General features: G+C 44.5%; 1 protein-coding gene and 1 pseudogene across 4 annotated transcripts in view; one reads left to right on the forward strand and one right to left on the reverse strand.

The window, feature by feature from the left end:
• LOC105756398 (zinc finger protein 555-like) overlaps positions 1–15,710 on the forward strand; it is a 376,219-nt pseudogene that overhangs the window by 172,465 nt on the left and 188,044 nt on the right.
• The window catches only part of LOC101345977 (adhesion G protein-coupled receptor E4-like), a 115,615-nt gene that overhangs the window by 85,902 nt on the left and 14,003 nt on the right, over positions 1–15,710 (reverse strand). For 3 of the 4 annotated variants that reach the window (XM_023733249.1, XM_023733248.1, XM_023733250.1), the window contains 3 exons: positions 7,485–7,672; positions 5,499–5,828; positions 1,376–1,483 (listed from right to left, as the gene is read on the reverse strand). In XM_023733249.1, the coding sequence (XP_023589017.1) occupies positions 1,376–1,483; positions 5,499–5,828; positions 7,485–7,563 (517 nt within the window). In that variant the 5' untranslated portion in view covers positions 7,564–7,672. The remainder of the gene's footprint in view (positions 1–1,375; positions 1,484–5,498; positions 5,829–7,484; positions 7,673–15,710) is intronic. The other variant, XM_023733251.1, reaches the window with a different exon arrangement.

Raw genomic sequence — 15,710 nt, forward strand, 5'->3', positions numbered from 1 at the left:
CACTAATGCCAAAGATAAGGAAACTGAAGATTTTTACCAACTTCTGCAGTTTGAAATTGACCAAACATCAACAAAGATGCATTGCTTATTACTGATGATTGGAATGCCAAAGTTGGAAACGAAGAAGGATCGGTAGTTGGAAAATATGCACTTGGTGATAGAAATGATGCTGGAGATTGCATGATAGAATTTTGAAAGCCAATGACTTCTTCACTGCAAATAACTTTTTTCAACAACATAAATGGTGAATAGCTAATGTAGTGACGTGAAATAAAAATTACAACTGTAGTGTCATGGAACAAATTCTAAGAAAAAGAGAAACTCAACTTACCCAGAGAGAAGAGCTTTATTGGCATAGATTTTTTTTCTTTAATTTGAAAATGTGTGGTTTAGTTTACCCCAAATATGATAAAACTCATTAAGAAACATGTTAAACCCTGCATTCTCTAGACTTTACATTTCTGTAAACTATAAATGCCAAGTATAAAAGAAGAATAAAGAGTGATTCTGACGCGTGCCTATCCCAATGGTTCAAGTTAATTAGACTATAATGTTCACATTATGAGTTATACAATATTTTTCATAATAATTGTATGCTATGGAGACATCTATTAAAACTCTAAAGCGATCATTTCAATGCAAAATCCCTGATAGAGCTGCATTGTATTGTCTCATATGGTTTCCAAGGAGCGCCTGATGGTTTCGAATGGCTGAGTTTCTGGTTAGCAGCTGTAGCTCTTAACCACTACGCCACCAGGGTTTCCATATTTTTCATACTAAATTAACATTACAGCCTTCTAATGGATGCTTTCATTAAGCATGGATGTTATCAGCAATATCTGGCAAAATAAAATCTGTCACCATGAAATATTCATTAAGTTCAATTTCTGTCAGTCAATATCAGATGTTTTCTGAACCTTATGATTTCAGTGAGAAGCTAAAAGCTAAGTGAGAAACTAAAAATTCCCAGACAAACCTCTTTCCTATGTGCCATACAAAAATGCGTGGTCATTACGTGTCTTTTGCATTTCATAATTGCCAAACAACTGGCTTCTCTTTTGTCTTTTATTCTCGGAAGCACTCCATTAGAAGGTTGTCCTAATGTTCCATAGAATGAAAAACAAACGTCTATACTAATTTAAATACATATCCTTCATGAGACAACTCCAATGAGATATGTCTGTGTGTGGATTTGTACGCACCATTAAGAGAATTCCACTGTCAGTGGGGGCAAAGGGAGAAAATCAGAGCGGGGCAGGGAGTCACCAGAAATGCTGAGACAGAAAGGGGTACCGAAAAGGCCTGCACAGCACAAGAGGTGAATAGTCACAGGCCAAGGCAGAGCAACTCTGGAAAAGCAACCTGAGATGTTTACCGGTAATATTTCCATTGGCTTCCAGGGAAGACTGGCAGTTCACAATGACAGCATTCAGCTTCCCTTTCTGATTTTTGACTTTCAAATTTATGGGATCAAATTCTTGGTCTGTGAGATGAGACAGAGACAAGGCTTTGTCATTGGAATTGAAAGAAAACAAACATTCATGGGACTTCTAATCCTGGTGTTAACACTCAGAATCTATCATGAAGTGTATCATGTTTATTTTGCCATTTACAATTTATTTCAAGGGTTTGTATTAAGTAAGCAAAGAAACAAAAAAATAGAAAAATTAATGATTTTCCATGGAAGTTAAGTGACTTCAAAAGATAAGAATATATAGAGAGGAGAAAAGTAGAACTGGCATTTTCACGTGGCCTCGACACTAAATATATGAGGACCATTATAAAAATAAAGGAATATATAGATACTTAGTGAGATTTATGGCTGCATTTCCCCAAGACACAGAATTCTGTTACAACTGTAGGATTTATAAATGAAAATGTCACCTAATTGTGTGTTACCTTAAAAGCCAGAGAAAAACATAATGAGTTAAGCTCAGGTTAAAACGTCTTGCTTAGGTAAATACTAGGTATCTTTCAAAGAGGAAATCAAAGAAATATTTAAAAATAGAAGAGGCTGGCAGGGATCACAACAGAGGGTCCCAGACAGAGTTGCAGAAAAATGTAGAACAAAATTCTAACTCAGAAAAAAAAAGACCAGACTTACTGGCCTGACAGACTGGAGAAACCCCAAGAGTATGGCCCCGGACACCCTTTTAGAGCCCAGTAATGATGTCACTCTGGGAGTTCACCTTTTAGCCAAAGATTAGACAGACCCATAGGACAAAATGATACTGAAGGGGCACACCAGCACAGGGGCAAGGACTAGAAGGCAAGAGGGGACAGGAAAGCTGGTAATAGGGAACCCAAGGTTGAGAAGAGACAGTGTTGACCTGTCGTGGGGTTGTTAACCATTGTCATAAAACAATATGTGTACTAACTGTTTAATGAGAAACTATTAGTTCTGTAAACCTTCATCTAAAGTACAATTAAAAAAATAAAAAATAAATAAAAATAAAAATAGAAGAGGTAAGAAATCTATGAGGGTCTTAATATCATCCTGGCATGAAACGCTACCCTTCTTTTTAAAATTTTTTTATTGTATTTCGATGAAGGTTTACAAAATAGTTTCTCATTAAAAAGTTAGAACACATATTGTTTTATGACATTGGTTAACAACCCCACGACATGTCAACACTCTCCCTTCTCGACCTTGAAGACCTTTTTTTGGTGAAAATATACACAGCCAAAGTTACACCATTTTGAAAGTTTCTACATGTACAATTCAGTGACATCGATTACTTTCCTCCAGTTGTGCTGCTATTGTCACTATCCTTTTCCAAATTATTCCATCACCATTATCTCCAACCCACTGTCCCCTAGGCTTCCCATCAAACCTTCTGAGTTGCTGTTGTCAATTTGATCTCACATAAATAATTTTTTAACTGCCCTTCTTAAAGCTACTTTTTCCACAGGTTGTGTTCAGAAAAATTTTAAATATACTTTAAAGGTAGCAGCAAACTGACTGAACCAGTTCAGTATGTTCTGGGCTTCTTCCTCATCTGCTTTCTCACTCTCTATGCTTTGTCACCATCACTCATTTGTCAGTTTACCATAGTGTGGTGGCCCCATGTTGCTACGATATGGAAGCTCTGCCACAGGTATCACAAATACCAGCAGGGTCACCCATGATGGACAGCTTTCAGCAGAGCCTCCAGACTAAAACTGACTAGGAAGAAAGGCTTAATGATTTGTTGTCTTTGTTAGGTGCTGTTGAGTTGGTTCTGACTCATAGCAAACCTATGTACAACAAAATGAAACACTGCCCAGTCCTGCACCATCCAAATAGTCATTGTTATGTTTGAGCCCATTAGTACAGCCACTGTGTCGGTCTATCTCATTGAGGGTCTTCCTCTTTTTTACTGACATTCTACTTTACCAAGCACGATGTCCTTCTCCAGGGACTGGTCCCTCCTGATAACATGTCCAAAGTACGTGAGACCAAGTCTCGCCATCCTCACTTCTAAGGAGCACTCTGGCTGTACTTCTTCCAAGACAGATTTGTTCTTTCTTTTGCTAGCCCACAGTACATTCAATATTCTTTGCCAATATCATAATTCAAAGGTGTCAATTCTTCAGTCTTCCTTATTCACTGTCCAGCTTTGGCATGCATATGAGGTAATTGAAAATACCATGGCTTGGGTCAGGTGCACCTTAGTCCTTAAAGTGACATCTTTGCTTTTTAAGACTTTAAAGAGGTCTTTTGCAGCAGATTTGCCCAAAGCAATGCATTGTTTGATTTTTTAACTGCTGCTTACATGGGTGTTGATTGTAAAATAAAGTAAAATAAAATCCTTGACAACTTCAATCTTTTCTGTATTTATCATGATGTTGCTTATTGGACCAATTGTGAGGTTTCTTGTTTTCTTTATGTTGAGGAGTAATCCTTACTGAAGGCTGTGGTCTTTGATCTTCATCAGTAAGTGCTTCATTTTCAGCAAGCAACAAGGTTGTGTCATCTGCATTACGCAGGTTGTTAATGAATCTTCCTCCAATCCTAATGCCCCGTTCTTCTTCATATAGTCCAGCTTCTTGGATTATAGGGTTGCTATGAGTCAGAATCGACTGGACGACAACTTTTTTTTGGCTTTGGTATGGTGCACCTTATTTGCATAGTCCCACCCAATCATTTGATGAGAGTTACAAAGCCATGGTTAGAAAGGCCATATAAAAACGATTCATCACACAGCAACTTACCACTCTGCCTGCTGAGCAACCTAGCCCTGTACATGGCTCTTAGCCTGGGGAAGGTGAGGGGGTGCCCTTGCCTAAGGATTGTGGAGCAGAGCTGTGAAGAGGGGACACTAACCTGGATCTTTCCTATCTCCCCAGTCTCTAGGAACCTCAACAGCCTCAGAAACAGGTGAGGCTGGACACAGGTGCAGAGAGGACATTATCAGGCCCTGGAAGGGCTGGAGGGGGCCCAGGAAGAGCCTCAGGATAAGGGTGGCTGGAGTTCACCTGGATTTTAAATGTTTCCACTGCTTTTGACAGTGCCTCATCCCATGCCTCCCCCCGATCTTATTTATCCAGAAAGGACATGGAAGGAGGGAAGCTTGCACAGTGTTGTTAACATGTACTCTACATCTGTGACTTCTAAGGTCAGAGCTAGTTCTAAACAAAATCATAATGTTAATAAAAGCCTTTACTTTGGACAAGTTACTAAGCTTCTAGGATGTGGCTATCCACTTCTCCGGAGTGCTATGAGGATCAAGTGAGACGATGTGCACGATGCACTTTGCAAACTGTAGCATGCCTCATAGGGCCAGGTGTGGTTGGAGCTCTGTTGACTGTGGTGTCCCAAGTGTTCCAAGAGCCTGTGCTGCCTATTCAAGTGTCAGCAGAAGCAGAGCCCGATAGATAAACTTCAGCCAAGGCACTGGGACCTCTAAGCTGACCTTCCCGGGAGTGTTTGCTTTCTAGAAGTACTTAGAAAGAGAAATTATTAGGTCCAAATGCATAAATCGCTGACAGTGAGATTTCAGGCACCAGGAGTGCAGATGTTTAACTGTGGGGGCCTTTCCTTACCTCAAAATGAGACCACAGCTACTTGACTATGATGGGCCTCTGTCTCCCCAAGGTTGCCAAGAGGCAATGAAATTTCAATCGAGAACTACAAAGAACAGTCACACCTGGGCACCAGAGGTCTCAGGAAAGCTTTGGCAGGGATTGGGTTCTCTGAGTCCCATGGAATGAAGTTCATTTGGTCCATGGGCTGGAACTGGGGGCCATCACCTTATTCTCTATGGGAAAGAGACTGAGCTGTGCAGAGAAGAGAATGTGCCCAGAAGGGCTGCATTCCATCCTGGGAGCCAAGAGCAACCCTGTAAGAGAAGCCCCTCCCAATCCCAAGTGGCCAGTGTGGTTCAATGACACCCCAGGGATCGACCACCCCTCTGGCTTGCCCACAGTTCAGTCACTCAAGAGAACCCCCAGGGACCAGGACAGAGGAGACACTGAAAGACTCATCCACACACACACACACACACACACACACTTACCTGAGTCAATTGACACTTTAACCAGGACTCCAAGGTCAGTTCCTACTCGCTCAATCCCACACCAGTACAAATCTGCATCATCTTCTGTGACCTTCTCTATGGTCACAGTGAATATGCGTTGTTTATGATTGTCCCTGATGGACACATGGCCTTCCTTCACCTCCTGCTCTGATCCAGTAGTTTTAACAAGGATTTTGCAGCTACTCCAAACAGCTCCTCGACACCACCACTTGTAGTGGGTCTCCCATCCTGGGTCATAATGACACAGCACAGTCAATGAGTTTCCCTCTGGGCCACTGATCACATTTGGACCCCACATGGCGGAACAGCCTGGAAAACACAAATCCATGTACCTGTTACCTCCCAGCCTGAAGGGAGAGCCACAGCCTCTTGCAGTGGGAATAGCTCCCAAATCCAAGTGCTTGATGAGTTGAATTAACAGTCAAGGAAGGAATATACCTTCCACAAGACACACCTTTTGTTTTTCAAAATTCCACTCGTCAAAGCCACCATTTAAGTCACTGAAGAGCATAACTACAGATTTCAAAAGAAATAAAAATGTTGACACTGAGCAATAACAGCTTTTTACAATTCACTGCTCTCGCTTCCCTATGGCCAATATACAACTGACCCTCTGTATCCTTGGGTTCTGAATCCAGGATTCAACCAACTGCAGATCATAAATACTGAAGAAAAAAAAAGTTCCAAAAGCAAAATTTGAATTTGCCAAGCACCTAGCACTACGCTGAATCCACACAAATGAAATGATGTGTAGGCATCCCCTGCTGTAGCTTTCCGCCATTTCACAGATCCTCAGTCTCACTCTAGCACTCATTGTTTGAGCATTATTCACCTCTGAATCATTTGTTCACTACTTGTGCTGTGTGCACCCTTTGTTTCTGTGAGAAAAATGGCTCCTAAAAAGCCTGGGTTCCTGATAAAGTGGTTGCAAAGACCGAGAAAGCATTACGGATGTGGCTAGAGGACATTTCACAGAAGCATATCCCTGCTGATGGCAAAATTATGCATGTAAAAGCACTTAGCCTCTGTGAGCACTACTGTGAGGGGGTTGAGGAGAGTGAGAGTAAGGAGGTCAAGGCTAGTAAGGGATTGCTGGCTAGCTATGTAAAGCACTACAGCCTCAAGAACTTAAAGATCATGGGAGAATCTGCATCGGCCAATGCCAAGGCAGCATCAGTATTCCCAGAAGAGCTCAAGAAACTCATAGAAGAAAAAGGCTACCTTCCAGAGCGAGTCTTCAACTGTGATGAAACAACTATTTACCCAGTATTTACACTGCATTAGATATTATAAGTAATCTAGAAATATTTAAAGTATATGGGAGGATGTGTGCAGGTTATATGCAAATACTATGCCATTTAATATAAGGGACTTGAACGTCCTTGGATTTTGGTATCCGTGGGGGTCCTGGAACCAATCTCTGTGGATACTGAGGGACAATTGTAATCTTTATATTTCAAGGGATGTCCTTTTGCAACCATCTTTGTGTTATACTGATCTTTTGTTGTTAGGTGCCATCGAGTCGATTCCGACTCAGAGCGACACCATGTGACAGAGTAGAACTGCCCCATAGGGTTTTCTAGGCTGTAATCCGTAAAGGAGCAGATAGCCAGATCTTTCTTCCTCAGAGCCTCTGGGTTGGTTCCAATTGCTGACCTTTCAGTCCTCCTCATTTCCCTGACCAAGGTGGCTGATCAGTCTGTCCATTTTGTAACGTCAGCTCCTGGGTGATCAGGAAGTATGCCTGGTGCTGAGTTCACTAGGAAGATCATGCGCAATATTTACGCGTTGAGTGAGTGATTGGATGGAACACACAGGGTTCATAACAGTATTTGGAAGAATTACTTAGAAACAGGGTCAGATTCTTGGCAGGATACTTTCTTGCTGGGCTCCCTCCCCAGTCTGCCAGCCACTCCTTGCTGGATAAGCTTCTCTGCTTGATATAGACCCAGGTCCTGCGCTCACCTAGATGCCAGAAGAGGAAGGAGACGAGCAGCAGCAGGTGCATTTTTTCTTCACACTTGTCCCCCATGGTGGAGCCCATCAGCAAGATCAGACTACAAATTCAACCCCTTTGTCTTCCAGCCCTTCTTCTTTCTCTCACTCTCACTCTTGCACTTCTTCTGGCAGCCACTTCCCAATGATGAATCAGACTAAAAAAGAAGGAGGTGGAATTGGTGAAGTTTCAGGGTAGTTAGCAATGCAAGAAGTCATGGGGATCATGAGCTTTTGAGAAATACCTCCCTGTCCAGGACCACAATGGGCTCTCTCTAAAAAGAGAACTTCACGGCCTCTTCCCTGCTTTGTGGGGCTTTGCAGACACAGAACCATTGTTTCTGAATAGTTCAGTCTAATCCTCCTCCTCTGGTGGGGAAGCTGGGGCAGGGGGATCCAGCTCCACTGGAGGGGGTCTTGGGGACCCGAGGACCTGGAACTTTGAGTGTAGCCAGATTCAAAGAGGTCAGGAGTTCAATGGGATTGTGAGAGGCTTGGGGCCAAAGGCAGAAGATCAAAGGACAGATTCTAGACCAGAGTTTGGAATGAGGGCATGAGAGACCTAAGACAGTATCAAAACCTAGAGTACAAAGACAGGAGCTCCAAGGGTAGGGAGATGCCAGCCTGGAACTACTCATCCAATGGACAAGAGGGACGGCTGTCCAAAGAACATACCAAACTCTCATTGCTGTGCCAGGCCCATCAGGTGAGATCCCACGGATATTCACACTAACCTGGACACTCTAGAAAATTGTTAATTGTACCAGGGGCCCCACCTTGAAGAAAGTAGCTCACTCTAGTGACTATCACTCTTCCTCTCACCCCCACCCCATCTCTGTAATAAAATATTTGTTGAGGTAAGGAAGAAAGGAGAAAAGAAAGCAAGTAGCAGCTTTGTCTATCTTATTCCTTTCTTTCTGACAACCTTGCCCATCTCCCTACTGCCACTATCCCATCAAGATCCCAGCAAGCCATTGGGAACAGGCTCAGAGGTTGTGAAAGGAATTGGGCCTTTTTCACATTGTGCACCTGGAACCACTTTTGCTATGTGTCATACATGCCCTGGGACATCTTGAGGAGTCAATGAGCCCCACGGAGGGACATGACCCCCCTTTCACCCTCATCAGGAGTGAGTTGGTGTGCAGGAGGGTTATTTGCACAGAAAAACAACAGCTGTAAGGTGAGGGTGTTCCAGGATGTGGCTGACATGGCCTCTCACTTCACGTATGTCCAGCCATAAGATGAAATCAGTGATGGGGGGAGGGCTCAGCCCCCTTCTAGTCCCCACTGTTCTTTCAGCATACCCTCCACGCAGGACACTGCATCATCCTCTGCAAACAAGGAAGCCTTGACTCCCAGGGAAAATGATGGAGTAATCAAGAGGATGGGCAGCCCTGGAAGACAGGGGGCAGTTGCTTTGAGGGCCATGGGGTAGCCCTTCCTTCTTGAGCGTGGACAGTGAGGAGGGAACAGCTTCTGAGCTTCTAGAAGCCCTGCCTGTGGCCCAGCCCTCTGATCCTGAGCCCAGAGTAGCCTGGGAGGATCCCCTTTGAATCAAGAATGGAGACTTATCTGAGTGGCTCTGAGCGGTGGCATACACGTTGCAAATATTTTCCCTTTATCATTTCTCTTTTAATGTTGTTTCTGGTATCTCCTGTCAACCAGAACGTTCGTATTTCTATGCAGTCAGATTTGTCGATATTTTTCTTAATGGTGTATGAATTTCCTGTCCTGTTAAGAAGGTCATTCAGAGTCACTTTATGAGTGTTGTAACTCCCCTATTCATTAAGGTTTTTAAATGCTGTCCCCGAATCCTGGAGTGGCAGGAAAGAAGCCTACTTAACATTAGCCCAGCTCCCACCAACAAGCCTCCACTGAATATGATTTAGTGTTAGGCCGTTAGGTCTTGCTTTTATCAAGGGTTGATACCACAGCTATTGGAAACACCTTGCCTCTTCTGCAAAATCACAATTGCCCATTTGTTATTCAGGGTCCCTTGGGTAAGAATCCATATTACAATATGAAATATCTAGAATAGGCAAGTGTATAGAGAGCTAAGTTTATTAGTGGTTACTAGGGACAGAACGGAGAGAGGGGAGGGAAAGGGGGACTCATTGCTTATGGGACATTGAGCTTCTGTTAAGGGTGATGGGAAATTTTAGAAACAAATAGTGGTGATGGTTGAAGAACAAGATGAATGTAATTCATGTGACTGAATCGTACGGGTAGAAAAAAACAGTGAAATGGCAAATGTTTTGTTACGTATATATTTACCATAATAATAATAAAAAAAGAATCCACACAATAAATTTCTCTTAGAATCACATGCTGGGAAAAACTCTTCGTTGACTGAAAGTGCTCAAGCTTTCTTTATCAGATAATAAGTACCACAAGTACCATCTTGTTTCCCATTTTGTCATGATTGCCAGGAAGTTTAGAACCAAATGCAATGCAATGCAATGCTTAAATGCAGCAATAACCAGTCTCGCTCCACAAACACACATTTCCTGTGTATCCTTTCTCAGGCATTATCTTTCGTTGCCTTGTTGTATATGTAGGTTTTGTTTTAAGCCACCTCAAATCCCTTTTGGAAGTGGGTGAGGTATAAATACAGACATAAATAAAATAGCTTCAGATGAGAAAACAGACACTTGTGTGATCAGTGGTGAGGTGACACAGAGGTTTTTGTTAGAACCGTGGTTACCATCGCAGTCGAGTCAATTTCAACTCATAGTGACCCTATAGCACAGAGTACAGCAGCCCTGTACGATTTCCAAGGAGTGGCTGGTGGATTCAAACTGCTGACCTTTTGGTTAGTAGCCCATCTCTTAACCACTGTGCCACATACATGCTCTGGAAGAGGGACCTAAAGTTGACATTTGGCTTCTCCAAGCAGTGAAATTTAGAACCAATGTGGAGAAGCATCAGGAAAATCCCAGCAGCTGTTGAGTAGAGAGAGAAATTCCATTGTGTATCTGTTGTTGTTGGGTGCCCTCAAGTCAATTTTTGACTCACACTACATGTGACAGAGTAGAACTGTCCTACAGCGTTTTCTAGGCTGTAATCTTTACGGGAGCAGATCAGCAGGTCTTTCTCCTGTGGAGCGGTTGGGGGGTGGGTTTGAACAACAAACCTTTTGGTTAACAGCCAAGTGCTTAACTGTTGTGTCACCGGGGCTCCTCATTGTGTATCTAAGGTCATGGATTTAGACAGACCCATCTGGAATATTTGAGGAGCTGAGGCTCATGGGCCTGACCCAAGGAAGTTTTATCAGTCATTATGCTTTTTACGTTTTCTTTTTTAATGAGAGAAAATGATGTAGGAGCCAGGAGAGGCTAGGAGAGCAGTCAGAACCATAGAGCAGGTCTGACCCCAAGTGAAGGAAAGAGGGGAGGAAGGTTGAGTGGGAGCATCCTAAACTGCTGTGCAATTTTTGGAAGGTTCCAGAAGGCCATCATGGAGTCCTCTAGTCAACACCTGCTATCAGAGGAGTCTCATGTCTCCTGAGAACAGGACTGCCTTAGAGTCTTTGTTAATAGCACTAGCTGTTAACAGAAATGTTGGTGGTTTGAATCTACTTCTGAAAGTTTACAGCCATTGAGAAAAACCCTATAGGGTGCAGTTCTACTCTTGCACACATGGGGTCACCATGAGCCAGAATCTACTCATCAGCAACTGTTTTTTTTGTTTGGTTGGAGGTCTAGGAGCCATATTCTCATGGTCACCGCAGGTGTTTGTTAACTTAGGTTGGGATGAGATTTCCGCTGTGCCTTCATGCCTTATTCAGTGAATGTGACAGAAAATCAAGAGTTTAGAATGTATGTGTCTGTGTGTATTTAGAAAGAACCCTCTCCCACCGCCACACAATGTCTCAGAAACCTATGCCCAGCACCGGCCCTGATCCCTCTCTCTGCTGCAATTTCAGACCATTCTGGTGGGTGACAGTGGCAAGAGGAAGACATCTCTGCTGGTTAAGTTCAACCAGGGCAAGTTCATCCATGTACTTCTCAGCCACCATGGGCATCAGATTCACAGTAAGCACATACATTCCCCGGGTGTGTATCTATCAGGGTTCTGGCAGGAAGCAAGTGGACTCATATGGAATCATCCAAGGAAGTTTGATAAGAAGACCATTTCCCAAGGTGTAGGCAGAGTGTTGGGAAACTATGTGGGATGGTGCATGGCCCATGGGTCATCACAGGGGGCTCCATTCCACCCCTAGCCTGAAGGGAGGAGGAAGGGAACACCACCAGAACCCAGCGACAAAGAGGGCTGTGGCAGGAGCTAGCACCTTCAGTAGTGGAACACAGCACCCCATAGCAGCCCCTGGAGAGGTAGCCAGGAGAATTAATTCCCCCTCCCACCTCATTCTCCTCCTGCCCCCCATCTCCTTCTGGGGCTACCCATTGGCTGAATCCAACTAGAATCTAGAAAGCAAAGGAGCATCTTGACATAGATTGCTCAGGTCAGCCTTCCAGAGCAAGAGGAATCTGGAAGGGCAAGGGAATGGCTTAAGATTTTAAGCCCAGTCCAAACTTAACATTGTCATATGGATTCTAGGGAACTGGCAGGCCAAGGGTACAAGTTCAGTTTGTAGCACTCCACCTCTCCCTGGGCACAGCTGGGCAGTTATGATTAAGAAAGCTTCCTCAACTTTTTTTTGACCAGGTCCCCTTTGAAGGCCAAGGAGTCCTCCCTCTACCATGAATCCTCCTTCCCCTCCATGCTCTCAGTGATCCTTGATCTCCTGGGACAACTTTGGAGAGGGTTTCTTAGTGGCAGGAGCAGCAGAGGCTGCCCTGGGTTCTCCAGAACCCCAGGGTCCAAAGATGGGGAACAGCAAACATCATTTCTCAGGCAGTATGGGTATTTGCAAGGCCAGCCTCTGAGACTAAGCAGATACAGGACCTGTGAAGCCACCCAAAGGGCTGGGCTGAAGCAGTGCCATGTGGTTGGGAGAGAGAGAGGGACACCCAGAAAGTGGGCTTGCCCACTGGGTCACAGTGAGGAACACAAAGGCTTCCAAGAAGGACATGGTTTCAGGGTAACTATCCAACAGGAGAGACTGGCTGGGGCATGCCAGGGCCTGGAACCCATCCTGAAACACAAGGCCCAAGACTCTCCCATGACTGGGGCTGGCCAGGCTCTGGGGGAGGGCTAGGAAAGATAGGGCTGAGTCTCAGAAAGCTATCCCTGAGGTCTAGGCCAGGATGCCATGAAGCCCACCAGGGTGCCCTGGTGCCAGGGGCTCCCACCTCATCCAGGCCCAGTCTATCCTTCAGCAGAGCAGACACACTGTGCCCCACAATTGCACCCATTCTCCTCACTCAAGTCTTTCCACAGAGGGCAGAGCGTGGGCTAGACGTGGGTGTCTAGGTGAGAACTCTGGTTCACGTTCCATAGATGTCACAGGGGTGGGACCTCCAAATTTTTTCACTAGTTTGGTAAGAACAGTGAGGAAAATCTCCTGTGAGAAGGAAGAAAGTATGTCATATTGAGGCTGTGAGCAGCTGAAGACAGAAGACTGGAGCTCTCCCTCCCTTTCTCCTCAAGATGGGCCTTCTGGAGCCTTGTCTGTCTGCTTGGCTCCAGTCAACACAATCAGCAACAGGAAGACTTGATTCACCGCAGGACAAACCTGTGGGCAGCTAACGCTGAGTAAGGGCCTGAGGACCCCGCCGGGGCCTGGGCATGGGGACACCAGTGTCAGGCAGCATGACCTGGGACCATGAATGGGGCATATACCCTGCTCCACAGGTTAGACACAGACCCAGGGGACCCTCCAATGTTGGTGACGGAGACCCTCCAACACTGGACAGGCTTTCTGGGGGTCACATTGTGGACAGGGGTGGGGTCCTTGGTATAGCTCACTTGCATGCCAAGAGATTTGCAGCCCTCACCCCTCCGCAGGCCCCCTTCCCACCACTCTCTCCAATGTTACAGTTGCAGTTGCCATAAATTGGACTCCAAATCATGGCACTTCCAAGTGTGTCAGAGTAGAACTGCACTCCATAGGATTTTCAGAGGCTTATTTTCCAGAAGAAGATAGCAAGGCCTTTCTTCCAAGGAACCTATGGGTGGACTCGAACCTCCAACCTTTTGGTTAGCAGCCAAGTGCCTTAACTGCACCACCCAGGCACTCTATCCATTTTGATTCAGAGAGGTCTCTTTCTATCCGTCTACTCAGAGCACAGCAGTTAAACTCTCCCATGTCATGCCGAGCACAGAGGCTGGAGACACTGGGGTCTCAGTGGTCTGGGGGTCCACAGTCTGTCATGTGCACATAGGTTTAAACACTACTCATTGCTGGCCCCAATGCGTCTGTCAGTTTGTCTACCGTACTGATTGGAATTTGTACTGGTGATTGGAATGTGAAAATTGGAAACAAGGAAGAAGGAATAGTAGTTGCAAAATATGGCCTTGGTGATAGAAACAATGCCAGAGATCACATGATAGAATTTTGCAAGACCAACAACTTCTCCATTGCAAATACCTTTTCTCAACAACATAAACAGTGACTATATACTTGGACCTCGTCGCATGGAATATATAGGAATCAAATTGACTACGTCTGTGGAAAGAGACAATGGGAAAGCTCAATATCATGAGTCAGGGAAAGGCCAGGAGCGAACTGTGGAACAGACTATCAGTTGCTCATACGCAAGTTCAAGCTGAAGCTGAAGAAAATTAGAACAAATACACAAGAGTCAAAGTGTGGCCTTGTGTAAATCCACCTGAATTTAGAGACCATCTCAAGAATAGATTTGATGCATTGAACACTAACGACCAAAGACCAGACGAGTTGTTTAATGACATCAAGTACATCATACATGAAGAAAGCAAGAGGTCATTAAAAAGACCGGAAAGAAAGAAAAGACCAAAATGGATGTCAGAAGAGACCCTGAAACTTGCTCTTGAACGTCAAGTAGCTAAAGCAAAAGGAAGAAATGATGAAGTAAAAGAGCCGAACAGAAGACTTCAAAGGGCAGCTTGAGAAGAGAAAGTAAAGTATTATAATGAAATGTGCAAAGACCTGGACATAGAAAACCAGAAGGGAAGAACATGCTCGGTATTTCTCAAGCTGAAACAACTGAAGAAAAAATTCAAGCCTCAAGTTGCAATACCAAAGGATTCTATGGGGAAAATATTAAATGATGCAGGAAGCATCAAAAGAAGATGGAAAGACTACACAGAGTCACTGTACCAAAATGAGTTTGTCGACATTCAACCATTTCAGGAGGTAGCATATGATAAAGAATTGATGGTACCGAAGGAAGAAGTCCAAACTGCACTGAAGGCATTGGCAAAAAACAAGCCTCCAGGAATTGACAGAATACCAATTGAGATGTTTCAACAAACAGATACAGCACTGGAAGCACTCAATCATCTATGCCAAGAAATTTGGAAGGTAACTATCCAGCAAACTGACCGGAAGAGATCCATAGGACTGGGTGGGGGCCCAGAATAGGCACTTTTTCTTGCACCCTGGGGCCTGTGATACAGGTAGTCCATGCACCATATTTTGAGAAACTCAAGTTTCAGCCTCATCACTGTAGCTCTGGCCTACTCTCCTCTCCATGTCCCAACACTGCCCACACAGGCTATGTGCTCTTCCCCTACCTCTGGGCTTTTGTTCTGTGCACCTGGAATGCTCTTTGTGCTCACACCTGGGTATCATGCAGACCCTCCTGAATCTCCTCGGCTTCACAAAATTCCCTCCACGGAATACCAGGAAGTTTTCATATGACACATCTGCTATATGAGTGCAGGGTGTGGGTGTGTGGGGTGTGATTTTTGTTCCAGGTTGGCAGGCATATTTGTTTAGGAGGTAATGTGGGGTGGGTATTCATTTTGGATTTCTGTGAGGTATGTATTTGGGAGCTGTGAGAGCTGTTAGGGGCATGTAAGGGGTGTTTTATTTGGAGAGTCAGCAAAAAAGAGGAAGACCCTCAGCGAGATGGATTGACACAGTGGCTGCAACAACGGGCTCAAACATAGCAAGGATTGTGGGGATTGCGCAGATCGGGCAGTGTTTTGTTTTGTTGTACATAGGGTCGATATGACTCAGAACTGACTTGATGGCACCTAACAACAACAACAACATGTGCATTTGGGGATGATGCGAGCTGTGGGGGCAATCTGAGGGGCATATAAAGTGATATCATGTATGTTCTTATAGTGTGACATGAACTGCCT

This window comes from Trichechus manatus, unplaced genomic scaffold, assembly GCF_000243295.1.
Source record: "Trichechus manatus latirostris isolate Lorelei unplaced genomic scaffold, TriManLat1.0 scaffold00057, whole genome shotgun sequence".
Classification (NCBI taxonomy): Eukaryota; Metazoa; Chordata; class Mammalia; order Sirenia; family Trichechidae; genus Trichechus; species Trichechus manatus.